Source organism: Acipenser ruthenus, chromosome 28 (assembly GCF_902713425.1).
Source record: "Acipenser ruthenus chromosome 28, fAciRut3.2 maternal haplotype, whole genome shotgun sequence".
NCBI lineage: Eukaryota > Metazoa > Chordata > Actinopteri > Acipenseriformes > Acipenseridae > Acipenser > Acipenser ruthenus.
In genome coordinates, this window is record NC_081216.1 from 21,445,833 (window position 1) to 21,473,788 (window position 27,956).

Consider the following 27,956-nt stretch of genomic DNA (forward strand, 5'->3'; position numbering starts at 1 on the left):
GATCTGGTTCAGAGCTGGTTCACATAACTTTTATCATTAGGATCTCACAGGAGTACCAGCAGAAATGGTTTGATACGAAATCAGGGGTCATCATCCAAGTGGCTGTCTATCTCCACCTCCTCCTCCGAGCAATTGGGATATCAAAGATCAGGCGTGCAAATTTGGAGCTAGATTTTTGATATTTATAAATGTTGTAAAAAAACATACATATCTACAAACACGTGACAGAATAAATGTTCTACTATAACTAAGTGAAATACATCAGACTTACAGTGGAAACACGCGGTCGTGTTTGGTCTCTGCGTGTTGTTGTGAATCACACAGAAAAACAATGCTTTTTTAAACTCATGTTGAAATACAACGGTTCTCAAACATCGACACCTCCTCTCATCCGCGCTCCGTTTAAGAAACGAAGCATCAGCCAGCTTTCACACTCCCACTCCCCGTAACTACATCCCTCTTCTCTGAATGGACAGCTAAATCGAAATCCCCACTATCATTGGTTGCTTCAAGTGTCCATAAAAGAAAACCATTGATGTTACAAACTGGAGTTTCCACCTAACACGCTCCATTTATTTTTTTTATAAAACCTTGAAGCAGCCAATGATAGCGCTAGCAGGGACGGACTTTTCAGTCCAGTGAAATACAGGGACTGGTATTTAATTATGGTCTTGAGACAATGGTTAGGCAGGCATGGGTCACAGCCAGACACTATGCACCGCAGCTCTGACTTTACAGGAGCCCTGCGCCCGATTCACTGTGGGAGGCACAGGGACGTCCCCTTGCAAGCACAGGAACTCACTCCAGGGTGTGCGAACAGTCCATAACCTCCAAGCCTGGGCTGTGGAACTCAGCTGCACCACGCGTCAAGGTGAGGTTACTGGACTGGGTCTGAACCTCCTCGCTGCTTCACCAGCACAGTCAAAAAATGCAAACACAAAAGAACAGAGCCCAGTTTCTTTTTATTTATTAAATACACGACAAGGTCACTTATGAAGCCACACAACATGGAGAGGGACACGCACACAGATAGAACACAGTGCGGTACAGAACAGACTGAATCTCCAGGGTGAAGCAGATGTAATGCATGCTGGCTTGTGGAGGGAGGGGAGGGGAGGGGAGGGGGGAGGGCCAGTCTAGCTCTGCGCGGACCCCATGGTGTGCTTGTCGAACAGGTACTCTGCCATGCCGTTCTGGGGTGCTCCCATGCGGCGCAGGTTGGTCACCCAGTCTCCCAGCTCCTTGATAGACTTGATCTGCTCGTCCAGGTAGTGAGTCTCAATGAAGTCACACATCTGCAGGGAGGAGAGAGAGAGAGAGAAGATTAGCGAAGGGCTGGGACCAGTCATCACACAAGGAGAGCACGGAGACCAAGTGTCTGTATGACAGTATGGAGTTCACTTCATTCCAGATAGAGTATGATTTAACTGCATGTCATATCATTAACAAGAACACCACACTTTCAGCTGCAGGGCAATAGCCTTCATCCAATACTTCACAGATTAAAATTGTCTGAATTAGAGGCAGGATATTATTTCAAGGTGAACTCAGGACAGGATTCACTGCATTAGCAAGAGCCCTGCATGTAAACTGACTGACATCCTCCCTCAAAATCCCTTTACTTCCTGCCCCAGCCACTCCTACAAGCTTAATCCCTGAACTCAAGAGAGGATTCCTTCAGACGGAAGAGACTCTGGATTACAAGAGCATGTTAAATCTGTTCCCTGGCGTGCGTGTGCATGCATGCGTGTGTGTGTGCATGCGTGCGGGTGTGTGTGTCCCCGTGTGGGTGTGTCCGTGTCCAAATAAACCAGGCTCTGCTCTTTGGGCGTTTTCCCGGGCGTGTGGAAGCGGCTCACGGTGCAGGGAGAGGACAGGTACTCACATGAGGGTCGTTGCGCTCGGACGCCACCTTGTGCATGTCCAGCAGAGACTGGTTGACGCTCTTCTCCAGCTGCAGAGCGCATTCCAGAGCCTCCAGACCACTGCCCCACTCGTCACGCTCCGGCTTCTGTGGGGGGCCACGAGAGAGAAAGAAATTAAAGACCAATCTCCCTTTGCTCCAACACAGCCAGGCACGGAAAGACTCCAGTTGCATAGCAGTTTGATCCACTCCTGGACTACGAGTTTGATCAAGCTTGTTGATGATACACTGGGGCTACTCAAGCTCGTATGAACACCTGGAACGGGGGGAGAAACTGCAATAGGAGTCTTATTACCATCCCTGTCAACATCGACAGGAATTCCCTATCAAAGCATCCTGTGAAGGAAGCGAGTTTGCGGTTCTGGTCGTGGGGTACTGACCCGGACGTCCTGCAGGAAGATGCGCCCCCCTCTCTGGTTCTGCTGCTTCATCAGTTTCTCGGCGTGCTCGCGCTCCTCGTGGGACTGGTGCTTGAAGAACTTGGCGAAGTTGTGCAGCGCCACGTCGTCCCGGTCGAAGTAGTACGACTGCAAGGGGAGGGGAGACGCCAAGGGAAGCCAGATAAACAAAATGCAGCTTTTTATACACACACCATGTCCCAGTGCCTCCGCTCTAACCACGAGACTGCACCACCTCCCTCCCTCCCTCCCTCAGCTCTAACCACGAGACTGCACCACCTCCCTCCCTCCCAGTGCCTCAGCTCTAACCGCTAGCCTCACTCCCAGTGCCTCCACTCTAACCGCTAGCCTCACTGCCAGTGCCTCAGCTCTAACCGCTAGCCTCACTCCCAGTGCCTCCACTCTAACCGCTAGCCTCACTCCCAGTGCCTCAGCTCTAACCGCTAGCCTCACTCCCAGTGCCTCAACTCTAACCGCTAGCCTCACTCCCAGTGCCTCCACTCTAACCGCTAGCCTCACTCCCAGTTCCTCAGCTCTAACCGCTAGCCTCACTCCCAGTGCCTCAGCTCTAACCGCTAGCCTCACTCTCTCACCATGGACAGGTACACGTAGGAGGCGTACAGCTCCAGGTTGATCTGACGGTTGATGGCTGCCTCGCAGTCCTGGTGGAAGTTCTGTCTGACTTGGGAGCTCATGGTCACGGTCTGCGGAGAGAAAGACACACACACACACTGGTTAGCTGGAACAGCTGCAGGGAGGGGAAAATGACAAAACTTTTTATTAATAGTCCTTTTGTGTTTCAGTTCCTGTATTTGACCAGCTGGTTTAAAATGAGAGGTCTGTACAGACAGCAGAACGTTTTGTGCTACGTCACTGGAGCGCCCCTTTCATTTACGGTTAGAAGAGGGGAGTGGGGCGGGAGGCACAATCTTGAGAAGCAACCAACCCCAGACTCTGGAGTCCGTGCGTTCTGCACCGAGGCACTGTGGCCGTTAACTTCAAAAGATGAAATATTAAATAAATGAAACCACACAAACAAATTTATAAAAAACGATCAATGACAGGTCACGTTTCCAAAATCGAAGCGAGTGCCGTTTGTGAACGCTCCAAATTAACTCGGTCCCTTTCAGAGACTGGTTTAATCGAAGCAAGTCCTTCTCAAGGAGGTGGTCTCAGTGCGTTTGGACGAAAGGTCTGAGTTTGACTCGTTTGTTTCAGTGCAATGTGAAAGCACAAGGCAATTCAGAAAAATTATATATATATTATACATAAAATACATGGATGAAGGCTATATTTACATCCAGAGCCATTCTAAACAAACAAAAAACACTAGGCTTTTAAAAAAAAAAAAACTGTACTGCTGAACCTCGTCTTCTTTAATAATAGCATCACAAGGGTATCCATGGATTATATATAATAGATGGGCCTCTTCAGTGAGTTACAGGAAAACAATTCCATCTCGGGTTTCTGTGACAGTTTATAAACCCCATCTTCGGTCTCGTATTTTATGACGTCACAGAAACCCTAGATGGAATTTTTCTGTTACTCACTGAAGCCTGTCTATCTATCTATCTACAAAGCCAACAAACTGAACTGAGCCTTGTTAGTGACCCTGGTTACTTTGCACAGATGTTGTTTTCCCAAGTGGACTCTGTACTTCAGAAACGAACCTCTTGGGGAAAGGTCGCTAGCGTTGTTTTGTTTTTCTGCCTGAGCGCAGAGAGCTCTCCGCTGCGATGCAAACCTATATACGCCATTAGAGGTATGCTGCGTACCCCGTGTTCATGGAAAAATTATTATTATTGAATCTGAAAGATTCGTTTACACAACAGAGGAGGGACAACCGCGATGCTAAACATCTGTACCATAATAAAAACACAAGACATACAGGAGAGAAACTTCTGTGTGTGTGTGTGTGTGTGTAAATAAAAACAACGCGATTGAAACTAGACACGACTGCTGTTATATTCGCGATACTAGTACAGCGATCTACAATTAGTCGCAAGGCAGCAGATTCATTAGGAGTCCGACTCGGAATGCACTGGCGCTCAATCGAAATGTTATCGTTCATTTAAGATACAAAATGATGGCACGGAACTGAGACAAGCGAAAAAGATATGTTTTACAATGTTACATTTCAAACACTAATTCTCATAATTACGACATCGTGCAGTGACAATCCAAGTGTGTGTGTGTATATATATATATAATCATTAATTACACCGATTGTTTACAACGATGACATTACATAATAAAACTAATGTTTGCCACAACGATGGATATATTTATCTAAATCGAATTACACACACACTGTGTGTGTCGCATAAAAAAAAGCAGTCAACTCACCTGAAAATGCCCTTGAAGATTATGAGTGAAGCGGCGAAGATGCAGGAAGATATAAACAGCGCTATTTTCTAAAACGCTTTTTTAATAGGAGTATGCTTTGTAAATTCGGTGCGTTTTTATATGACTATGTGTAACACCTAAATTATTAGAGAGAGCTGGAATGAAAACTAAACTGAATATTATTATGATGTAAGAAAGGTTCTGTCTGCGGGTTCCGTTCAAGCACTGTTGAAGCAGGAACACCTCTATCACGTTATCGATATTTTATTTCTTTCCGAAGGCTGCTCGATTCTTTCTGAACCGAAGACAGCGCGGCGTGCTCTTTTATATACCAGTGACGTCACCGCCCTGGCAACGGGGGCGGGCCACCCGCAGCCAGTCCACGAAGGTCTACTAAAATGGCGGCGGCTGTTGCGTTGGCTTTTCTGCCCCAGCCGTTCACTCAGCTCTTTTTCATGTAGAGTAACTGTTTATCAATCTCAAACTTAACTCATTTACCCAACAGTTAACGTTTCTGTGAAAATAAATAACCCACTGTTTAACGGAGTATTTGTGTATTCTCTTTATTTTTCGGACATAAAAAATGTATTAGAGGGGGTGGCGACATTGTTGGAATCGCTCAGTACCAGAAGAACACATGACAGACTAGCATTTCCCAAAAGTGGGAAACGGAATCCACCCACACACTAACACGGGGAAATGTAATTGTAACACAACATTAGCACGTAATGTGATGCTTGTCGACCTGTCCAGTGTTCCGTACACGCAACACAACACACGTGTAAAATACATTGTATATTGCACGGGGTAGCGTGTAAGATGAAAATGTAATGCTCAAAATTGTAATGCTAAAAATTCTGTGTTGCTGGAGGTCCCCGGTTCAAATCCCGGCTCACTCACTGTGTGACCTTGAGCAAGTTACTTAACCTCCTTGTGGGTTTCGGGTGAGACGTAGTTGTAAGTGACTCTGCAGCTGATGCATAGTTCACACACCCTAGTCTCTGTAAGTCGCCTTGGATAAAGGAGTCTGATAAATAGTAATTGGAAAAAATGTTCACCGGTTATCACATAACAATTTACAATGACATATCCACTGATAGCAAGTCTGTAATGCGTGTTTACACGTTCAGTTTGAGTATACGTTTTTAATGATTTTAAATACGGCCTCTCTATTGAATAGCGGTTGTCATTATTTGAGAGGCACGCTTCAGGACTATTTTAATGTAAGTGAATAGTAACTCCTAATCATTTTCACTTAAACGCGACTTTGTACACGACAAAGCGCACAGAGTTTCCCAGGTGTTTGACGGGTGACGTCACAGCAGGTTTGAACAGGCGGTACCTGATGTATGTCATCATTACCAGCTTGTTTGATTGATGTGTGTTCTGTTGCTGCCCGCTGCCTGCATCACGAGGTGTTGTTTAGTACAGGTTACTACAATAAATGTTACCAAGGGCAGTTCTGCAATATGACAGTATGACTTAATTACACCCAAGAATTCGCTGGCGTTTCGTGACTTTGCAAAAAATAGACACATCATTGTTAAGCAACAGCAGCACATGGACGACGTTGTTGTTTTGTAAGAATGTACTTTATTTAAATGTTCCAAGATTGCATGAAGAACAAACCTGTGACGAAGCAAGAGCTGGTTTCCCTTTTGCAATAAACTTCTTCAGCTGTGAACTTTGTACTTTTGCACTTTTGCAGTATTTATGTATTTTGTTATAGCTTTATGTACACATTGGTAAACCCTCTGTTTCTTTTACCTGTATATGATTCACCTTAGCAGCTGTTATCTTATACAAGCTTATACAAGGATTTACAGTGCATTTACCATACTTTACCATGGTTTAACTTTTTTGTTATTTTAACATGTTTTACCATACCTCTTTGTGCTTTACAATGCTTCCCTATGCTTCACCAGACCTCTCTGTGCTTTACAATGCTTCCCTATGCTTTACCAGACCTCTCTGTGCTTTACAATGCTTCCCTATGCTTCACCAGACCTCTCTGTGCTTTACAATGCTTCCCTATGCTTTACCAGACCTCTCTGTGCTTTACAATGCTTCCCTATGCTTTACCAGACCTCTCTGTGCTTTACAATGCTTCCCTATGCTTTACCAGACCTCTCTGTGCTTTACAATGCTTCCCTATGCTTTACCAGACCTCTCTGTGCTTTACAATGCTTCCCTATGCTTTACCAGACCTCTCTGTGCTTTACAATGCTTCCCTATGCTTTACCATGCTTTCACTGTGCTTTATTGCACTTTGCTGGGCTTTTATTACAATCAACTTTTATAGGGGTTGTATTAGTTATACAAAATTGATGTTGCCATCATCAGTGTTATTGAGGTGAAACTAGAAGAGACCGAGTCAAGCAGACCAGCGTTTGGGCTCCAGTGCCTTCATCAGTGCTATTGAAACTAGAAGAGACTGAGTCAAGCAGACCAGCGTTTGGGCTGGGGTGTTTTGCTGTGTTGGTGGTGCTGCTGGCTGTATGATTACTGGCTAGCCACAGAGTTCTATAATGAACAGGTGATTGAATAACAGCGTGCCCCAGACAGAGCCACACCCAGATTGAGCCTCCACCTGCGTCCCACAATACAGCTGAGGAAAAAGCCGGGCTCCGCTACACAGTGACATCATCAGGGCTGTCATTTAATACCTGCTCACTGGGAGCCTGCTGTAACTGACCGCACCGCAGTGATACAGCAGCATGTAACCCATTCCATACCCTCCCCACTCAGGGCAGAGGCTGGGAGCGACCCGGTGACCGTCTTAACCGCTGTGCAAAAGAGCCGGGCTCGTCTGCATTCGTGGTTTCACAGCGTTTAGCCTCATCTCACAACAGGGGACAGTATTTGTAATGGCATTGCATCACACTTGCATAAAGATGTGCCGGTTACGTGCGGACATTAAGTGGAGCTAGACAGGAGACAGAGGGCAGGAGACACTTCTTCACACAGAGAGCGCGGTGAGGGGATGGGACGGGTTACCTAGCCATGCTGATGAGGCAGAATCACTGGGATCCTTTAAGAACTGACTTGCAAAGTTCTGAGCTCAGTCAGCTGCTAGGAACCAGGATGAGCTCTGATTGGCTGAACGGCCTCCTCCAGATGAGCTCTGATTGGCTGAACAGCCTCCCCTCTCGCTAGTGAATTTTTTTATTTCCATGTTCTAATTTTTCTGATACTGTAGCTGGGGTTCCTCAGGGTGACTGCACTGGGTTCCTCAGGGTGACTGCACTGGGTTCCTCAGGGTGACTGCACTGGGTTCCTCAGGGTGATTGCACTGGGTTCCTCAGGGTGACTGCACTGGGTTCCTCAGGGTGATTGCACTGGGTTCCTCAGGGTGACTGCACTGGGTTCCTCAGGGTGATTGCACTGGGTTCCTCAGGGTGACTGCACTGGGTTCCTCAGGGTGATTGCACTGGGTTCCTCAGGGTGACTGCACTGGGTTCCTCAGGGTGATTGCACTGGGTTCCTCAGGGTGACTGCACTGGGTTCCTCAGGGTGATTGCACTGGGTTCCTCAGGGTGACTGCACTGGGTTCCTCAGGGTGATTGCACTGGGTTCCTCAGGGTGATTGCACTGGGTTCCTCAGGGTGATTGCACTGGGTTCCTCAGGGTGACTGCACTGGGTTCCTCAGGGTGACTGCACTGGGTTCCTCAGGGTGACTGCACTGGGTTCCTCAGGGTGACTGCACTGGGTTCCTCAGGGTGATTGCACTGGGGTTGTAAACCCCCTCCCCCTCCCCTTGGTTGCATGGCAGTGAGTGTCTGGTAGGACAGTTTCTCTGTGGCCGTGGTTCTTGTGCACTCTCCTCTTCTCTCTCTTGTCAACAGAGACACGCCCAGCCGCTAACCCTAAAGTCGCCCTCTTTCCCTGAACTGCTGCTGCTCAGGACTCCTGTGAATCCCTGATAGCAGCGTGATAAAGCTGCACAGTCATTATGCAGCCGGACAGGCTCAGCCCTGCACTATCACAGCATTCTCCACACTGGGTGTGTCCAGAGGTCTGGACCGCATGGTTCAGCAAGGGCCCCTTTTCTAACCAGAACTCCAAAAAAACATTCAGTAAAGCCATCCGTATCTATTGATTGTTTTTGATCAATGCAATGCCAGGTTTGGGTTATATGATGATATTTCTGGATATTTTGTTTAGTTTTTTTTCACTGTAGACATATGCAGCTGGGAGCTTGTCACACAGCTGGTCTGCTGCAGACATGTGATTTTTACAAAGGGAGGGCTCCGTCAGTCAGTCAGTCAGACTCGGGCTCTGTCAGTCAGTCAGTCAGACTCGGGCTCCTTCAGTCAGTCAGTCAGACTCGGGCTCCTTCAGTCAGTCAGTCAGACTCGGGCTCCGTCAGTCAGTCAGTCACTCAGTCAGTCAGACTCGGTCTCCGTCGGTCAGTCAGTCAGACTCGGGCTCCGTCAGTCAGTCAGTCAGTCAGTCAGTCAGTCAGACTCGGTCTCCGTCCGTCAGTCAGTCAGTCAGTCAGTCAGTTAGACTCGGTCACAGTCAGTCAGTCAGTCACTCAGTCAGTCAGACTCGGTCTCCGTCGGTCAGTCAGTCAGACTCGGGCTCCGTCAGTCAGTCAGTCAGTCAGTCAGTCAGTCAGTCAGACTCGGTCTCCGTCCGTCAGTCAGTCAGTCAGTCAGTCAGTTAGACTCGGTCTCAGTCAGTCAGTCAGTCAGTCAGTCAGTCAGTTAGACTCGGTCTCAGTCAGTCAGTCAGTCAGTCAGTCAGTCAGTTAGACTCGGTCTCAGTCAGTCAGTCAGTCAGTCAGTCAGTCAGTTAGACTCGGTCTCAGTCAGTCAGTCAGTCAGTCACTCAGTCAGTCAGACTCGGGCTCCGTCAGTCAGTCAGTCAGACTCGGGCTCCGTCAGTCAGTCAGTCACTCAGTCAGTCAGACTCGGCCTCAGTCAGTCAGTCAGTCAGACTGGATTTTAGGCCACCGCATGGCACAGTCAGGGAGACTTGGGGTTTGATACAGCAAAGTTGCCTCAAAGTGGCTCTCCCGCTCTCCTGGAAGCAGTTTTAACTGCTACCCTGTCTTTAGCTGGCTCTTATCTCTCTCTATCACAAGCACAGTATTATAGTCTGAGCCACGCCTCGCTGTTCCAGCCCAGTCTTGTCACTGTCCGCATCTGCCTGGGTGTAATTAACTGTGCGGTTTTGGCTAGTGTGTCTGTGTGTCTGTGTGTGTGTGTGTGTGTGTGTGTGTCTGTGTGTGTGTGTGTCTGTGTGTGTGTGTGTGTGTGTGTGTGTGTGTGTGTGAGTGTGTGAGTGTGTGAGTGTGTGTGTGAGTGTGTGTGTGTGAGACTGACTAACAAACCAACACTTATTGAGTTGAGTAGCAGTCTCCGAAAACAATAATTGAATTGATCGCTGGGGCTCGCTGCCAGGAACATGTGAATCTGAGGACTTTTTGACGTGGTTTTGGGGTTTTCAGGCTTCCACCTGATGCTGCAAATTTCAAAACAGTTTCGCAATCATTTAAAATGGTTTCTGCATAATGGAAAATCCCTGGCAGAGCATTCACCAAAAAAAATAAAAAATAAAATAAAATACAATAAAAATAATAATGACCAGGAAATCAAGAGCAGCTCGGGCCTGTGCTGCAGATCAGAGAGTCCCATTCAGATTAGAAATCAGATTGTAGAAAAACGAAAAAAAGAAACGTCGTGAATTCCATGCCAGGTGTTCCGATTAATGTCTTCATGACTAGCAGTTATAGATCAGATTACAGGAGTCCGTCACACTGTCCTGGGGAGAGAGAGGGGGCGAGGGGAGAGAGGGAGAGAGAGGGAGAGGGGAGAGAGAGGGGGAAATAGAGAGAGGGGGAGAGGGGAGAGAGGGGGAAAGAGAGAGGGGGAGGGGGAGAGAGAGGGGGAGAGGAGAGAGGGGGAAAGAGAGTGGGGGAGAGGGGAGAGAGGGAGAGAGAGGGAGAGAGAGGGGGCGAGGGGAGAGAGGAAGATGAGGAAGAGGGGTGAGAGAGGGGAAGGAGAGAGGAGAGAGAGGGGGAAGAGGGGAAAGAGAAGGGAAGGAGGAGAGAGGAGAGAGGAGGGAAGAGGGGAGAGGGAGACAAGGAAGAGGGGAGAGAGAGGGGGAAGAGAGGGGAGAGGGGAGAGTGGGGAGAGAGGGGGCGAGGGGGGAGAGAGAGACGAGGAAGAGGGGAGAGAGGAGGGAAGAGAGAGGGGGAGAGGGGAGAGAGAGGTTGAAGGGATAGGAGAGAGGGGTGAGGGGAGAGAGGAAGATGAGGAAGAGGAGTGAGAGAGGGGAAGGAGGAGAGAGGAGAGAGAGGGGGAACAGGGGAAAGAGAGGGGAAGGAGGAGAGAGGAGAGAGGGGGGAAGAGGGGAGAGAGAGGAGAGAGGGGGCAAAGGGAGAGAGAGAGAGGGCTAAGGGAGAGGGGGAGATGAGGAAGAGGTGAGAGAGAGGGGAAGGAGGAGAGGAGAGAGGGGGGAGAGGGGAGAGTGAAGAGTCACTGTAGTAAGTAAGCTGACAGTAATAGAGGAATCCATCACGTATCCTGCTGCAGTGGGACCAGAGGAAGGGCGGATATGTAAAAAGTCAGATGAATGAATCCTGTTTTAAATACCATTATACACAGCTGTAACAGTTATAATATTCACACAATTACTGTTTTGAGATTCAGCTTTTATTAGGGAGCTCCCCTAAATCCATCGTTTAGAAAGGCACAGCAACTGAAATGATGTGAAAACGCACTCATGACAAGTACTAGCATTGTAAACCTCATTGATAACTACACAGCGTGTAAACACAATCAATGCAACACATCACAACATACGGATTTAACAGCTTCATCTGCGGGACTTAATTGATGTTAATCTGTTGAGCGGGTAACAGTTTTTCTTTATTTTTATTTTTTCTTAGCAGACGCTAAGTTCCAGTCTTTGGATCTGGGGCTGTTTATATAAAGCTACCATGGATTTCTAGTGTCCTGTCTTTATTATTTATTTATTTTTTTACTATAGTATCCACTTCCGATAATAATAATAATAATAATAGCGGTTTGAAATACAGCAACTGATTTTCAGTGGTCAGTTTGCCTTGCTACGGCGCGTACAGCGCTGCTCTTGGATGATAAAGACGGGAGAGTGGAATCCGAGCCTGACCCACTTTATACAGCCGAACCACATCATCCGGCTCCAGTGAAACCACATCATCCAGTTCCAGTGAAACCAAACGCCATTCCATTTTATTTATTTATTTATTTATTTATTTATTTATTTATTTATTTATTTTTAAATCATGTTTATACAATGTCTTACAGTCTGAAGTGCTTAAACCGAGTTTGCAACACGCATTTATAATTTTAAACATCTTATGTTTCAAATTTCCCTAAGAAAGTGATCAAACAAAATGATCGCGTGTGTGTGTGTAAATGTATCCCTCCCTGGGATGTCAACTCCCCCCCCCCCCCCCCAATCAATCACATTAAAACGGGACGTTGCTCAAGTACTCGTATGACACACTCCCCTTAGCTGTCGGAGTTACTGGAAATCTATGAGGTCATCTGTACTGGCAATGTCTTAATGACCTCTGCGTGTTTTCTCTCACAGCAATGCAAGTCTCCCCCGTGCTGGATGAGGGAACTGCAGCTCAGACAATAGCTCCTGGGAGGCTCTGCGGCAGAGTCCTGCGCGGGTCCGAGCTTTTATTACCCCGCAACCCGCTGCAACACCGTCTTCTTACCGCGACCCGACCCGTTTTAATAAGACCTGCAACACCACTCGAACCTTTAACTGTTTGTCCTTTACCTACTCTCTCACAGATATCTCTACCATTCAGATGGAGTTTATACAGCGTGGTAGCTTTCTAGTGGTCTGGATATATTTTAACTATCTCTACTATAAAATACCTGTCTATTCCTTTCGCGACACCATGAATGCGTGTAACAAAAAAATACAGAGATAGCATAAAACATGCCGGCTCTGTGACGGTATACGCAATTCACACAGACCACCTCAGCAGTACCGGTTTATAGCTCCTGTGTGAAAGGGGTATTAGAGGGTGGTCAGGTACTGTAAGCAATCCTGTGCCTCAGACACTACAGCTGACTCCTCCTTAGATCCCGATTTCAAACATAACAACCACTCTTGTAATATGAGCAAGAAAAAAAACACATGACACACATTATATTAAAAAAAAAACTTTATTAATTCAGAGAAGTTAAATGGGGGGGGGCAGGGGGTACAAAACGAGTAACCCCCAATGCTGCGCCTCTATCAACCCCAGCCTAGCCTCTTCCACCCATTCGTTCATGAAGAAGGCTGATAACCCTCGCTAGAGAACAAGCAGGACCTTAGCAATGACATTCCCTGGAAGACGACCCAGAATTCTCAAACCAGCGCTGCAATACTATATATATCTATATCTCTATCTCTATATCTATCTATATATCTAGATCCGAGATCCATTCTCTAGACAGGCTATGCATCTCACTTAAAATAAAAATAAAAAATGAATTCTATAGTGAATTTCTCTTTATTTACAGTCTAAACAAATAGGACAAAAGAAGTTGTTCAGGGATGGAAGTAAGACCTTTCTTGCACAGCAGTGCCACCCCACTCTTGACATGAGCTTGATTAGCCAGTGTCACAAGCGCAGGGGTGTCTTGCCAAACCCGTAGCAAAACGAACGTTTGACCCTGCGTGCTGCTAGAACTTGCTGAGGGAGTAGATGCCCATGTTGGCGGTGTTGCTGCGTCCCCCGGGTGGGGAGTGCCACACCGCAGAGCTGGTGCGTTTGAAGTAGCGTGGTTTGCTCTTGCAGAAGATTTCCTCCAGCTTGATTGGCAGGACCTTGCGGAAGCACCTCTCCAGATCGATGGGGTTGTAGTACTGGTGCATGACTGCCTGGTTCAGCCTCTTGCCTGGAGTGACCAGAGGGAGAAGATTTAAGACATCAGTCCTGGGACTCATCTAATTTTAAAACAGATTGAGGTCGACACATTTGGACTTCTGGGTTTGTGTTTCACAAATAAAACTTGATTAACTCAACTAGATGTGCAACAATGAAATGGCTTCTAGCCAAAACAGAAGTAGTTTTATTTAAAAAAGTTGAATAATATTTCTAAAATACAAACCCAGCACTCCAGAGGTGAATGGCTTGTGAATTAAGTGTTGCACCACCTCTCCCTCCTGACCCCTGAACTCCCCGCAGGCTTCACTCACCCTCAGCCCAGGACGGGAGGGGTTTCTTTGGCTCCCCTTCGTCGTCCGTCGAATCATCGCTGTTCAGATCCATCCCATAATCATCGGTACCCAAATTCTGCATGTTGCCTCCCTTGGGAGTCATCTGGTAGGACTGAGGAGATTTCTAAAGCGGTAGGAAATAAAACCACAGCACACACACATCAGCACTTCTGAAGCGACGAAGGAAGTTTGCAGATTGAATGGTCCGAGAAGACGAGTCGCAGAATTAATACTGGAAATGCATTCAGTTCACTCTGACAAGAACAGACCCAGAGACCAGGCACAACGGTAACTGGGATAAACAGCTGGCCTCACAGACCCAGATTAAAATCAGAGACTACCCAGGGGAACATGACAGACACTCGGAAGAGCCAGTCTACTCTCGAACGGGAGCAGCTGCGAGACACACACACACACACACACACCGACCGACTCCCTCCCTACCTCCATGTCCAGAGTGATGTTTACCACCTGCTGGTTGTACACAGACTCATTGGCCTAGTTCTCCTGCTGCTGGGTAGAAAGGGTTTATTCAGCGATCAGCAGCCAAGGAACAGTGGGCTGATACACAGGGCAAATGCACAAAAAACTGACAGTAGTCTAAACTCAAGATAAGGATGGCACCATTAGTGGTGTGGTGGGGTGGGGGGGCAGTGAGTCAGTCAGCTGCTAGGGAACTGGGCGAGCGGAAGTGCCTCCTCTACTTCGGGAACCAAAGACATTCTAAATTTATTTCTATTCTATTACATAGAATATCTTTAAGCTAACCTTGGAAGTACTTGTGCTACGTAGAACAGTGTAAAATGCTGCAAGGAAAATAATATTTCACGTTAAATTGCAGAAGCTGAAAACAACTTCTCGTTTTTGCTTACGAAATCAGCTCTCGGCTCGCCAACACCCACCACTGCTAGTCCAAATGTGTCGACCTCAGTCTTTTTTTAAATTAGAGGAGTCCCAGGACTGATATCTTAAATCTTCTCCCTCTGGTCAAAACACACACTAAATCTCAGAGTTCCCAAAATACTTTTAAGACGTAAAACAGTCTATCGACGGAACACTCCCACCCAATCTACAGGGGTTGCTGGTGCGCTGCGTCCTGGGAACACTCATCCACCGCTGGCAGTGGAATAGCCTGGACCTGAACCTGTGATCTCCAGGCTATAGGGCGCATCCTGCACGCCACGCGGAGCGCCTTTACTGGATGCGCCCCTCTGGAACCTTCTTCTGTTGCTACGGCAGCGAGGCGTGCAAGGCGGAGCAAGATGTTTCTCACCTCAATGTTGATCGTGACGTTGACGATATTCACAGCCACCTGCTTCTCCTTGGCCAGCAGCTCCAGCTGGACAGAGAAACAGGGGAGGAATCAATACAGGAGGATGAGGAATCAACAGACAGGGTTAAAATGGTCAAATGAAGGACAAACAGTGAATTAGTGAAAGGCCTTTATACAGTAAAATGAAGTGTTTGTACAATTTACTGTCAACATAGCCCAATGGAACAAACTAGTGAATTACTGAATCCTGAAAATAACGAGGGAGCGCTGTGTACACACACACACACACACACACACGGCTGACAGTTTCAACAGAGCAGACTGCTTTGCTGCAGTTACCTTTCTCCTCTCCTCCGCCTCCTTGTGCAGCCTCGCTTTCTCCTCCTCTGCCTTCAGCGCAAGCTTTTCTCTGGCTGCCCGCGCCACCTCTCTCTGCAGGGCATCTGCCTTCTCCTTCTCCACTCGCTCACGCTCCCTGTCGCGGGGGAGAGAAGAAAGAGCAAAGAGAGTACAGGGGACAGACGGCACACAGCCTTCCCCACTCACAGGGAGGTATGGAGGGTATATTGATTAGCTGTAATGGTGCACAGTCACACCCCCCCTGAATATCTCTGTGGTAACAGACAGAGACGCTCTTCTCTCCCGCAGTCTCACCTCTGTGCCTGGACCTTCTCCTGCTCCCTCTTCCTCTCCAGCTCCTGCAGCCTGCGGGCCTCTGCCAGCTTCCTGCCGCGCTCCAGCTCCTCTTCACGCCTCTTCAGGAGCAGCCGCTCCTCTTCCTCCTGCAACGAGAGCAACGGCTTGAAGCAGCCAGCAAGTCGGCTCTCCGTTTCTGTATCTCTCAGCATTGTGTGCCTTTCATTAAGTTTAGCAGGGACGGAAATAATATAGCTCCCATTGCAAAGCAGTTTGAGCCGTTCCTGGTTTTACTATGAAGACACCTGGGGTCGATAGCAACACACTGTGGCTAAATCAAGCTTGTAGTAAAAGTGGGTGGAATGGCTATGAATAGTTACTGTTGTACAAAGACCAAGTCAAAACATCTATATACATTTCACAAGCACGTTTCTGATTATGCCATGTATTAAAAGTTAAACATTTGGATAAAATTTAGCATGTATCACATGATCGTACAAATAAATAAATCTGTAGGCTAATTGATCTGAACCCAGCTAGCTAGATCCAGACCACGGGATCAGTGAAATACAGAATGTAAAACGACAGCAGCAGACTTCTCGCATCCCTTTCACTTCCAGCTGTCCCTGTGCTGGATTGCATTTCCTCGTGGCGGTGGTTCTTACCGCAGCCTGGATCTTGTTCCTGCGCGCCTCCTCCTCCTGTCTGCGCCGGCTCTCCACCTCTTCAGTCTTCTTAGTGTTCACTTTCCTCTTCGCCTTCTCCTCCGCAAGCCGCTCCTCACGCAGCTAGAACCCAAATTATAAAAAGATAAACCTGTACACAGTTGGGATAAGACCCAGCTAAGCATTTTACAGCACAAAAAAAGAAAAGTGTTTGCAACAGCAACCTCAAAGTCCAAAAGATTATGGCACGGACGTAGGCACTAGCCGACACAGAAAAGCCCCCCCGCGGTCCCTGGGAATCTGGGGGTAGAGGTCCCAATGAAGTGTACCCCAGGAGTGGCTGAGCTCACCTTGTCATTCTTCTCATCGAAATGAGCAAGCTTTTGCTCAATTTTCTTCTTCTTCTCCTCTTCCTTCTGCTCCTCCCTCTCTCGAGCCTCAATCACCTTACGCAAGCGAACCTCACGCTTCCTGAACAAGGGGGGGGGAAAGAGACACCTCACTGGAGCAGCGATTAACCTGCCCCCCACACCTCACCGGAGCAGTGATTAACCAGCCCCCCACACCTCACCGGAGCAGCGATTAACCTGCCCCCTACACCTCACTGGAGCAGCGATTAACCTTCCCCCCCACACCTCACCGGAGCAGCGCTTAACCTGCCCCCCACACCTCACCGGAGCAGCGATTAACCTGCCCCCCACACCTCACCGGAGCAGCGATTAACCTTCCCCCCCACACCTCACCGGAGCAGCGATTAACCTGCCCCCCACACCTCACCGGAGCAGTGATTAACCTTCCCCCCCACACCTCACCGGAGCAGCGATTAACCTGCCCCCCACACCTCACCGGAGCAGTGATTAACCTGCCCCCCACAGCTCACCGGAGCAGTGATTAACCTGCCCCCCACACCTCACCGGAGCAGCGATTAACCTGCCCCCCACACCTCACCGGAGCAGCGATTAACCTGCCCCCCACACCTCACCGGAGCAGTGATTAACCTGCCCCCCACACCTCACCGGAGCAGTGATTAACCTGCCCCCCACACTGATGTGGGTTTATTTAAAAACCGTACCAGGGAATATTACTGGATTGCATCAACTTACTTGTAGGGCTAATCCTAGGATAACCACAGACAGGGGGTAGATGCAATCCAGGGCAATTCCCCAGTGGTGTAAAGGTGGATAAAATATTTACTGTATTCCTAGGTACTTTGAAAAACTGTTGGGAGTCTCTCAGGGTGTGCAGCCCTCGCCCACTCGCCTCACCTCTTCATCTCCTCCAGCTTGCGTCTCTTATCCTCCTCCATCTTCTTCTTCCTCTCAACCTCCTGCTCCAGTTTCTTCTTCAGCATTTCCACAAGATGCCTCTCCTTCTCCTGCAGAGACGCACACCACATTACAGAACAACACTGCACACCAAGCAGAGCCGGGCCAGCCTACAGCTCCCCCTGGTGTTCAATGAAACAAGGACAGAATAACTTGCTTACCATGTATACAAACAGAACAGCTCTGTGAAGGCTGGTGCTGAATCTAGTCACTGTCACTAGAGAACCTGAAGTGAGAACCCTGGTGCCCCCAAACCCAGGCTGTGCACCTGGAAAGCGCTCCCTCGTTATAAAGGGGGTGTTGGCACAGTTCCCCTGTAATGCCTTTACACCGGCGCTTGTTTTCTCATTAGAAGGTGGAACATTAAATTGCAGAGTCTCGTGCCCACATCGTTAAAGGGGAGCGCTGTACTCCCTGGTACAAGATATCAGTGCCACCCACCCACACACAGTATTTAAATCCAGGTGGTTTAAAACAGTCACTGTTACAAGAGGAATATTAGGTATGGTGAGGTTAATCTTGGGCATAAACTAAAACAAAACTGAACTGCCCCAGATCTGAAAACAGGCAAGAACAAAATGTATGCATACAACTGCTGGAGATTTGTAGTGAAGACAAGTCACACCATCGATGTAAAAACAGACTGCTATTGCAGGCGGTGAAGCGGAGCTCAGACTGCAATGCAGAGTTCTAGTTTATGCCCATGAAGACTAGAAAATGTGCCAAATAAGATATCCCTTTTAATGAAAGATCACAGGTACTTACGACAGAACCAGTCTGCAACGCAAAGGAAGAGTCACAGCGGTTACTTATTAAAACTAGGTAGGAATTCTCCCTTGCAGTCCCTCAGCATTAACTACTAGAGCCACATTGTCTGCCTCCCAGCTCTAACCACTAGAGTCACACTGCCTCCCCATTCCCTCCTAGACTCATCAAAACAGACAGCCGTAGAGAGAGAGAATTTCAGTTGAAGAGTTTCTCCACACAGAGCTCACCTTGAGGTCCACCTTGAGGGGGGTGGTGCGCTTGATGAATGACTTGACAGTGGAACGGCCGACAGAGAGGGGGGTCATGAGCAGCTGGTTCTTCTGCACAGTTTGGAGGAAGGACTTCATGTGGGGCTTCAACACCTGGAGAGAGACAGGACAAGGTTATACCAGCCCAGCACTTACACACCATCTACTCCACGGGCAAGCTGGGGTGGGTGTCATCCAAAGAGGGGAAATCAATGTCAGTGAAGAGAAAGAAGAAAAAAAAAGTGATCATTATCTAACCGAGTGGTATAACGTTATGTTTTATTGTGTTATAAATTTGATACAGCCATGAATGTATAATTATAGCACAAGCACGATGTATGATCCTATATGCTCCATAAAGACATGTCAGTCTGCATATTGTAGTTTCTTTTTTTTTGCTTTATATATTATTATAGAATCGTATTTTGTCATATACCTGCACTTACTAGAACCGAAGTCATTGTATTTTATCTTGCTCTTAATTGTATTAATACTTACGACTGCAAGTACTTCCTTGAGACAAAACCCACGGCGTAATTTTCAGCACTTGACTATACCATCGAGCGTGTGGCATTCCCCTAACACCTCCTTACTCTGTAGTATTCTGTGCACCCACACTCGTCTCCTACGCCTTCTGTTGATCTAATACAACGAGTATTTCTTAATATTCCTCATCTTGCTGGAAATAAAAGTGGGCGTGTACTAAAAAGTTGATTGGCATTTGCTGTATAATATATCAGAGCCCTTTTTGGTTCTGGTGCGACCGCTCCGTAAACGATTTATGGTTATCGATATAGGTGTGACCGCAGCTTTACATGATTACAGAGTGCCCATTTCACAATTAACAGCAGGAACGTAAAATAATCTTAAAAACAGTGATTGTAGCAGGACTAGCGAAACACCAAAACCAAGCTGAAGTTAAAGAAATGTCACTCATCCCCTGCTTAGAGAGATACCGCATCACCCACCGCAACCCTTTAAAAACTTCCTGAACGCATCACCTTCTCCACACATCTTCCTACAGTGTCACAGCGCCACACTACTCTACAGACGCCGGACTCACCTGCTTCGTGCTCCCGGTTCAACGTGCGGACCCCTCCCTAACAGAGCCCTGCCATGACTGCCTAGCATGCTCTGTCTGTGGGGGCTGCCTCTGGGTGTGTTCGCACTCGGGACGTTTGCTCACAGATACGTGTGAACAGCAAGCACCTCGATACATGGCTTCAAAACGACCGAGTGTTTGAAACGGACCCAGTGCGAAAGCAGCCTTACATTCTGGGTCCTGCTGGGAGGGGAGGGAGTTTTCTTCTTGGGGCTGGCTGAGCCCTCGTCCTGCTGAGCCCCTCTCCCAGCACTGCTCTCCACCTCGTTCACAGCACGCTTGCAGCTGGGCTTCTGTCTGCAGGGAGAGGAGCAGAGCAGGGGTGTTAAAAGATGACATTGGCCAAGTCTAGAATACTGGCTGAAATGTTTAAGAACTGCAGGGATGGGAAAAACAGTTTACCCGAGGCCTGTTTGAGCTGCGTCCGTCTTCTCCAGATTGCAATCTACAGATTTATTTAAAAAAAAAAGGTAGGTTAGTGTGCTGAAAGCATGTCTTTTTTAAAAACCATGTCAGTTTGTGGAGCCGACTGCAGCATATTCTATTCTCATTATCCAAGTACAGATTCACAGCTTTTGGTTCCGGACTGTTACACAGTGCTGTCCTATGCTAAAAAGTCCAGAGAATTGGAGGGTACACAGATGTGCAAGTCCAGGTGCTGCTGAATCAAGGGCACTCTAAAGCACATGTAAAACCAGCTCGTAGGGCCGACACTTAAGCAAATTTGCACCAGGCGAACAGTTCAATTCACAAAGCCTAAACAATCTGCTGCTTGAAAACATCACCCTGCAGCCCAAAAGGCTGCCTGCTGTTTTGTGGGCTCAAGGCAGGAGAAAAACTAGGATCAATTTTAAAAAAAAAACAAAAAAACACACACAACACCTAAAATAACATTTTGATCTGTAAAAAGCTTCTCAGAGAGAGCGAGAGAGCGAGAGCGAGAGAGAGAGAGAGAGAGAGAGAGAGAGAGAGAGAGAGAGCGAGAGAGAGAGAGAGAGAGAGAGAGAGAGCGAGAGCGAGAGAGAGCACAGTCAGTGTGGTTCTGGCACCTTCCAGTGAAGGCAGGGTGTGTGTCTCCAGGCTGGATTGGGGTGCTGGTGCTGCCTGGGACTCTGCCTGTGTGCTGCTCCTGGTGGCTGACCGGGTGGAGTGACGTTTGGGAGGGGTGTCGACAATCTGCAGAGTCAACTCACACATTAAATAAATAAAAAATAGCAGGGATAGGTGTGACATGGGTGGTGGGGTGTACATAGTTTCCATTAAATTATTTGTACAGAATTTCCAAAATAAAACACAAGTTAGCTCATTCCACCTCCCTTTGGTTTTGCAAAATCGTTCTCAACAAAGCGATTAGCAAAAAGAAAACTAAAAACAACGGTTGCATTTGACGGTGCTAATTTTCACTGCAGCCGGAATTACAGCCCAGCGTCCAGTTCTACGTCGAGCTGAAGAAAGCCTGCTTACCACAATCACTGGGATGGGAGACACTGGGGTAGCAGCATGCACAGCCTCCTCACTGAAACAGAAAAGAAAGAAAGAAATCAGAAGAAAAAGGAGACATTGTTGAATATTTCGGAATCAAAAAAAAAAAAAAAGGAGAGAGCGTATTCATTTAGTGCTGCCCAGGAGATTTTACTCCCATTGAAATACAGTTGAACCCAGAGTAAAATGTATATAGAGACGAAATAGTCCTAGAAAACATTAATTGCACAGGACACTCACTGCTTCACCTCCTCCTCCTCCTCCTCTTCAGTGACCTCAACGTAGTTCTTACCTGCAGGAAGAGCAGAGACAGAAGCAGGCTTAGTAAACTGAAGACACAGGCAGAACCACTGGTCTACTCCACTCGAGTCCCTTTCACACTGACACTCCCGCCTGGGTCCAGACCCGGGTCACAATCCCGCGTAGTGTGAAACCACGTGCCTGGGACCGGACCCGGGTCACAATCCCGCGTAGTGTGAAACCACGTGCCTGGGACCGGACCCGGGTCACAATCCCGCGTAGTGTGAAACCACGTGCCTGGATACCAAACAGCCACGTCTGTGTGAAGGTTTCACTTCCGCAAGGAACGTTTGTATATTCTATTTTAGGGCTGCAATGAAAGGTACCTTTTGACCTTCGAAGGTTCGGAACACGCTACCGAAGGAAGTTTCAAACCCTCAATGGTGCTAATTTGCAGAACTTGCTAGTGACGTCACCATAGCGACGTGTTTATTTGATTGAAAATCCTATTTTACAGGTAATCTGTATAAATGGAATAAAACACACATGTCGTTTAAAAATACGTTATATAATCAGTTATGTTATTAAAATAAAAACGCTTATTTACACACGATCAATGCCGCTTGCGATATATACAGTAAGCTTGCACTGCAGCAGCACTATCTGCAGTGGACTTGGGCAAAACAATGCTTTATTTAACACAGTCACCGTTCCAAGCAGGTAATCAGTCACATTTTACTACTACTACTAAAAATAGTGATAATAATATGAAATTATGCTTATGACCCCCGAGACTGGTTGTGCTTCATGATACATCAGTCGCTTGCACAGTTTGCATTCAACTTCGTCTGGGCATTTAACCAAAAAAAAAAAAAAAATCCCAAACAGCAGAGGGGTTGAGAGACATTTCTTTCAATACAGCTGACGCTGTACAAGATGAAGAAATTAAAGTACACGGCACAGGCGCCATATAGAGTTGCTACGTAGAACGACCTGGTAGTGGATTTTAATACAACACGTTTTGTTTACGTAATATGCATAATACGAATCAAAAGATCCAATTTTGCATGCGAGTGACATTTGATATGCGATTTATAGTATTCACGCATTGTCAAACAGTTTCTGTTGAGAGGAAAAAAAAAAAAAAGTAGTGTGTGAATGCCATCTAACAAACCTTCGAAGGTTTAAAAACTACCTTCGAATTCCTGGCTAGCGAACGAACCTTCAAACACAGCCCTGTTCTGTTTAGTCATATTTTTTTTGCTTGAGACACATCATGAGCCAGACTGCAGCAGGGAACATTTGCTCGAATCAACATTTGGACTGACGGTTCAATCCAAAAAAGCTTGGATGGAAGGGTCAGTAACAAGCTGCTTCCGGGGCACTGATAAACGCATTGTGTACTTGCGTCTGTCACCCAGGTCAACCCTGCTTTATCAAAAGATAGAGCATGCCTGTGTGAAAGGGGCTTTAGTTTCCTGTAGTGTTAGCTTAAGGATGCAAAGCAACCAAGGTCTTATTGGTGTTGACCGTTACCAAACCATAACCCTGTTCGGACAGCTCAACACCTATTAACTGTTTAGAAGTAATCTGAAATGCTAGAATGATTTTCTTAAGCCTTTGTTGCATTTCAGCCAGTATTTGTGTTGATACAGAAATGTGCTTAATGTTTCACACTGATTTAACTGCATCTTTCTCCATTTCTTTTTTGAAAAAGAAATAAAATTGACAATTAAACAAACAAAAAAAAACCCCCAAACAAATGATCTAGATAGGATTGTTGGGAGGGCGGTGTTTAACCCAAAGTGGATCAGGTTTGAGATACACCGTGCACCCCGCTGCCCCTCCCCGATACTCACCGCTCACAGTGCTGGAGGCGGAGGACTCCAGCAGAGCCGCCTTCTTGAGGAAAGAGCGGCGGCTGGCCCTGCGCAGGGACTCGCGGGTCATGCTCTCCCGAATGCTGAGTAGCGACCGCTGGCCACCAATCGAGCGCCTCACTGAGGACCGGGGAGCCCGCTTGTGCGACTTGGGGGTGTCGACAGTCTCGCACCCCGACGCCCGTGCCTTGCCGCTGCTGCCCTCCGCGATGGCCAGCTTTGAGACACTGCGCCCCGAGCCCTCGCTGTCCCCCGGCACGGGGGATGTTTCCCACTCCTGCTGGGCGAGCTCTGCAGACCGGCGCTCCTCACTGCTGATTTCCACCAGGGGGACTCTCCTCTCGGCCAGGACTGCCCATGCCTGGCAGTCCGAAGGGGCCTCCTTGGCAGCCTGGGCTGCCTTGCGGGTGCTCCTCTTGGGCCTGGTCCCCTCTGTCTCCCACCCCTGCTGCCCTCCCTGCTCCACCTCCTCTGCCAGCAGGCTGAGGACCTGCACCTTCATCAAGGAGGAGCGCCGTACGTTGCTCCGCCTGCCCTTGGAGATTCTGACGCAAAGAGAATAAAAGGTATTTAGAAAAATAAACAAATAAAAAAACAGATCTTTGCATGCTAATTCAGAGGGCTACAATGGACAGTAGTAGATCAGCAACTTTGAGCAAATATAAGCAAACTTGACAGCCAGGCCTCCAGGTTAGAGGCTAGTCTAGCGCACCAACCCACTGCACCCCAGATTGGAACCCAGGCCCACAGAGAAAGGTGAATCTGGTCTAGTGCACCAACACGAACACACTGCTGGCTCCTTACCGCCTCTTGTTGGGGTTCTGGGTCCCACTACCGCCCACAGACTGCCTCTTTCGGCCCTTTCTCTTCTGGGAGGGGGTCTTGGGCATCAACTCGGGCTCACAATTGGATTCACTGACAGAGAGAGACAAGGGGGAGGTTAATACTCAGAACTGAAATCACTGAGAGGAGAGACGAGGGAGAGGTTAATACACAATTCAATGTGCAATATCCAGGTCTCATGCGACTGGCACATGCGAGGATGGCCAGAACCTGATATGCAGTAAAATAAAACGATTCATTATTTACTTTGATATAGCAAGAGGGTTTTTTGCATTGCTTCACCCAGTTTCTCTGCAGAGCCCCAGCACCCTGTACCTGCAGAACATCTTGCTGGCCTCCTCCTGGATCTCCAGCAGCCAGACCATGTGGTTGTTCTCCACGTCGTCCACATACTCCTTCAGCTTCTGATCAAACACCTCCAGCAAGGAGCTGGCGTCCTTCGACAGCGCGTCCATGGCTCCCCCTGCAGACCAGCCACACACAGAGACACCATTACAACACGGATCCAGTTAAACCATTTGGATTACATTCAAAGATTAAGTGGGTTCAAACTCAACACCCCCTCCATATGCAGGAACTCAAGACAGAAATGCTTTGAACAGGGTGCCCTTTCCTTTTTCAGACTGCATTAAAAGATTAGGCGAGTTCAAGTGTGTGTGTGTGTGTGTGTGTGTGTGTGCGTCATGAGGGGGTCCTGGGTATGAAATCACTTCTTTTCTAAATTATAAAATGTTAGATGGATTCAGGAATGTTTGGTCCTTGCTATTTCTCTGCAGGGTTGAGGGCAGTTTCTCAAAGCAAGTATTTTGGATTTAAAGAAGGGTTACCTTAGGACTCTATGTACACCAGGACAGTTCAAGCTTTAACTAGAATGCATTGCAATTCAACTCTCTCACTGTCCCAGTGAACATGGAGTCACATGATAACCCGAATTAAAAGCCATGAACAGAAGAGCATATGGAAAAGGTGTTTTAAAAGCCAGTCCCCTGCAAGCAGCCATCCAAACAAGAAGCACCAGTTCATTACATTTAGCAAGAAAGTCCATGCTCTTTTTGGGCAATATATACTGCAGCTTTAAAAGAATGACAGCCTAGTACACACAGTCTATGTGTGCTGTTGCACTGGAACCTGTCCAGTCAAGAAATAAATAAAATATGGGGTTTCTCGAAATCCAGTACACGGCTTACGGTGCTGCTCGAGTAATTTGTTAGTTTTCTAATCCATCAGAAAGTTAAAGTGTGCAAGACAAGATGCGAATGTCTTGAATCATGGGTTGCGTTCGGGCTCCGGTGACCTCTGAAAGCTGGTGCTCCAAACACAACAGGACACCCCCTCCCCCCTACAAAGCCATCCCAGGACATCAACAAAATGACCCCCTAGTCCAGTCAAAAACCGGAGCCGACGCTCATTACAAAAGGAGGATGCCTCGCATCATACAAGTTGTATTCATATTACAAACAATCCTTGTTCGATTTCAGCTTTTCTATAAAACTGCCGGCACAGCCCGTGTTTGAACTCGTTCAACCGCCTCCCTCCAATTTCAGCATATTTTGTTTTGTCTGTGTCAACGTTACAAGACATCTCGGTCATTTCAAGTTCGCAAACAAATAAACTTAATTCCTGTACTGTCGGTAAAACAAAACAAACAACCTGCCATTTTAAAACACAAACAGACCGCAACATAAAAAAAAAACCACATGCAAAAAAAAAAAAAAAGTTTACCGCTCACAAAAGACACTAACTTGACAAACACAACACAATGTCAGCGGTTTAATACCCATTCGTTAAGCACACCCTCATGACTCTTAATTAATGTATACAACTGGGCTATTCGATAGGCCTAATCTACACACAAACAGCACAACGTGAAATATTAATCTTAAAAAACAAAACGAACACCTCTCGTTTCACTCAACACCTGTATTTAACTTTATTTTTACTTGATTACACTTATTAAATTATATTTAGTCATTTATTATTATTATTATTATTATTATTATTATTATTATATATATTTTCCCCAACCTGGTACTGTGGCACCAACCCGCTCAAACCGTTTACAAAGTTTTAAATCTTCCTGCGGCCAATCGGGCTATTGTATATGTCGTGACGTCTCTCCGAAGGGGCGGGGCAGGTGTCATGATAATCACGCCGATGACCAACCGGCTACTCGAAACGGCGTGACGTAAAATTCTTACGTCATGAAGAAGCGTAACGCCCACAGTCTGTGATTCACATGTTAGAGTTCTGCACAGTAAGAAAGTACTCATGAAAATAGTGCAGCTGTAAAGTGAGTTAATGCAATGTACCCGCGTTAGACTCGTCCCCCAATATATCATTTGCTAATAATAATAACAATAATCTGGATCTGGATATTTCCAACATGAGAAATTAAAAGTATGGGTATTCAGGGACGAGTTTCGGGGACATTGTTTGACCGGGGACACAGTACCTCATCCGGGGATGTATGGTCACCCTGTGAATCCTATAAACAATTTGTGAAAATCAATCAAATGTTCCATATATGTGCCTAGAGCAAACCGGGTTCATTAAATACGCTGTAAATCAGCAACCGCGTCACCTAGGCTTTCCAAACCAACTTTCATTTAAAGAAGTCCAATTGTGAGTTTCACATCCTTTTGTGTATCTGTGAATCCTACTGATAATTTATGAAAAGTGATGCACTAGCCTATAGACGCATCTACTTACCCGACATGAACAAAATATCCTCAACCACAGCAGCCACAGTTTTCAAACCACTGTTTATCTAAAGAAGAACAATTGTGAATTTGTGAATAAAGATGGCTCATGTGAGGGGCTCCCGTCACTGTGAAGCGGGGGTCAGAGGGCAGCATGTCAGAGATGAAGTGGCAGGGGGTCATCGCCGGGGTCCATCGAGGCTGTGGGAGGAAGGACAGGCTGATAGACACAAGACACTGGCCAAAGTAAAGTATGAATGTCTTCAATATCGGAGCGCTGAAAATCCAAGACCTTTCTCAGGATCACACTTCAGTGTGCGTGTTTCCCTGCTTAGCTGCACTTACCTCAAAGAGCCAGCGACCCTGTGATGTTCTGTTAGCATACAAATAATACACAAGTACTGCAGTGTGAACTGGGATTACATGCATGACCTGCAGCGTGGCTCCGTATGTAACTGTGTACGCAGCAGTGTGGAGTAGTGGTCAGGGCTCTGGACTCTTGACCGGAGGGTCGTGGGTTCAATCGGGGACACTGCTGCTGTACCCTTGAGCAAGGTACTTTACCTAGATTGCTCCAGTAATAACCCAACTGTATAAATGGGTAATTGTATGTAAAAATAATGTGATATTTGTAAAAAATGTGAAATAATGTATAATGTGATATGTTGTAACAATTGTAAGTCGCCCTGGATAAGGGCGTCTGCTAAGAAATAAATAATAATAATAATAATAATCTATTCATGCATATCGAAAGAATCTATCTATCTATCCATCACGTATATTCACTGTGAAAATACTGAATTCATTCAGTAACATGTGATTTATTATATAGCAGTGTGTTAGACACATAATCTATATCTATTAGACACCTCAAGATGGGCCATTTATATCCTTTATATACCGA

General features: G+C 47.0%; 2 protein-coding genes across 4 annotated transcripts; both read right to left on the reverse strand.

Moving 5' to 3' along the window:
- Positions 1-943: 943 nt before the first annotated feature.
- Positions 944-4,972, reverse strand: LOC117434935 (ferritin, heavy subunit). Its single transcript, XM_034057666.3, has 5 exons — positions 4,669-4,972; positions 2,916-3,026; positions 2,305-2,451; positions 1,886-2,011; positions 944-1,295 (listed from the first exon to the last, which is right to left on the reverse strand). The coding sequence occupies exons 2-5, from the start codon at positions 3,015-3,017 to the stop codon at positions 1,137-1,139; spliced, it is 534 nt and encodes a 177-aa protein (XP_033913557.1). The 5' UTR covers positions 3,018-3,026; positions 4,669-4,972; the 3' UTR covers positions 944-1,136.
- A 7,895-nt stretch (positions 4,973-12,867) lies between these two features.
- Positions 12,868-26,470, reverse strand: LOC117434911 (inner centromere protein A). Of its 3 annotated transcripts, none has more exons than XM_059003065.1 (19): positions 26,398-26,439; positions 24,669-24,816; positions 24,315-24,425; positions 23,490-24,055; positions 21,631-21,682; positions 21,373-21,424; positions 20,958-21,084; positions 20,311-20,353; positions 20,079-20,205; positions 18,786-18,920; positions 18,556-18,567; positions 17,731-17,840; positions 16,816-16,936; positions 16,466-16,588; positions 15,819-15,946; positions 15,504-15,639; positions 15,165-15,230; positions 13,871-14,015; positions 12,868-13,569 (listed from the first exon to the last, which is right to left on the reverse strand). In XM_059003065.1, the coding sequence occupies exons 2-19, from the start codon at positions 24,806-24,808 to the stop codon at positions 13,355-13,357; spliced, it is 2,409 nt and encodes an 802-aa protein (XP_058859048.1). In that variant the 5' UTR covers positions 24,809-24,816; positions 26,398-26,439; the 3' UTR covers positions 12,868-13,354. The 3 variants fall into 3 exon arrangements, with proteins under 3 accessions (XP_058859048.1, XP_058859047.1, XP_033913522.2); XM_059003064.1 differs by having other exon boundaries at positions 12,869-13,569; positions 26,379-26,470; XM_034057631.3 differs by lacking the exon at positions 18,556-18,567 and having other exon boundaries at positions 12,869-13,569; positions 26,379-26,470.
- Positions 26,471-27,956: the final 1,486 nt, after the last annotated feature.

Coding starts and splice junctions, on each gene's coding strand:
- LOC117434935 (XM_034057666.3), bottom strand. CDS start 3,017: ATGAGCTCCCAAGTCAGACAGAACTTCCACCAGGACTGCGAGGCAGCC. Junction 2,452..2,915: donor CCTACGTGTACCTGTCCATG/GTGAGAGAGTGA, acceptor CTCCCCTTGCAG/TCGTACTACTTCGACCGGGA. Junction 2,012..2,304: donor TCTTCCTGCAGGACGTCCGG/GTCAGTACCCCA, acceptor GGCCCCCCACAG/AAGCCGGAGCGTGACGAGTG.
- LOC117434911 (XM_059003065.1), bottom strand. CDS start 24,808: ATGGACGCGCTGTCGAAGGACGCCAGCTCCTTGCTGGAGGTGTTTGAT. Junction 24,056..24,314: donor CAGAACCCCAACAAGAGGCG/GTAAGGAGCCAG, acceptor TCTTTGCGTCAG/AATCTCCAAGGGCAGGCGGA. Junction 21,683..23,489: donor CGCCTCCAGCACTGTGAGCG/GTGAGTATCGGG, acceptor CTCTTCCTGCAG/GTAAGAACTACGTTGAGGTC.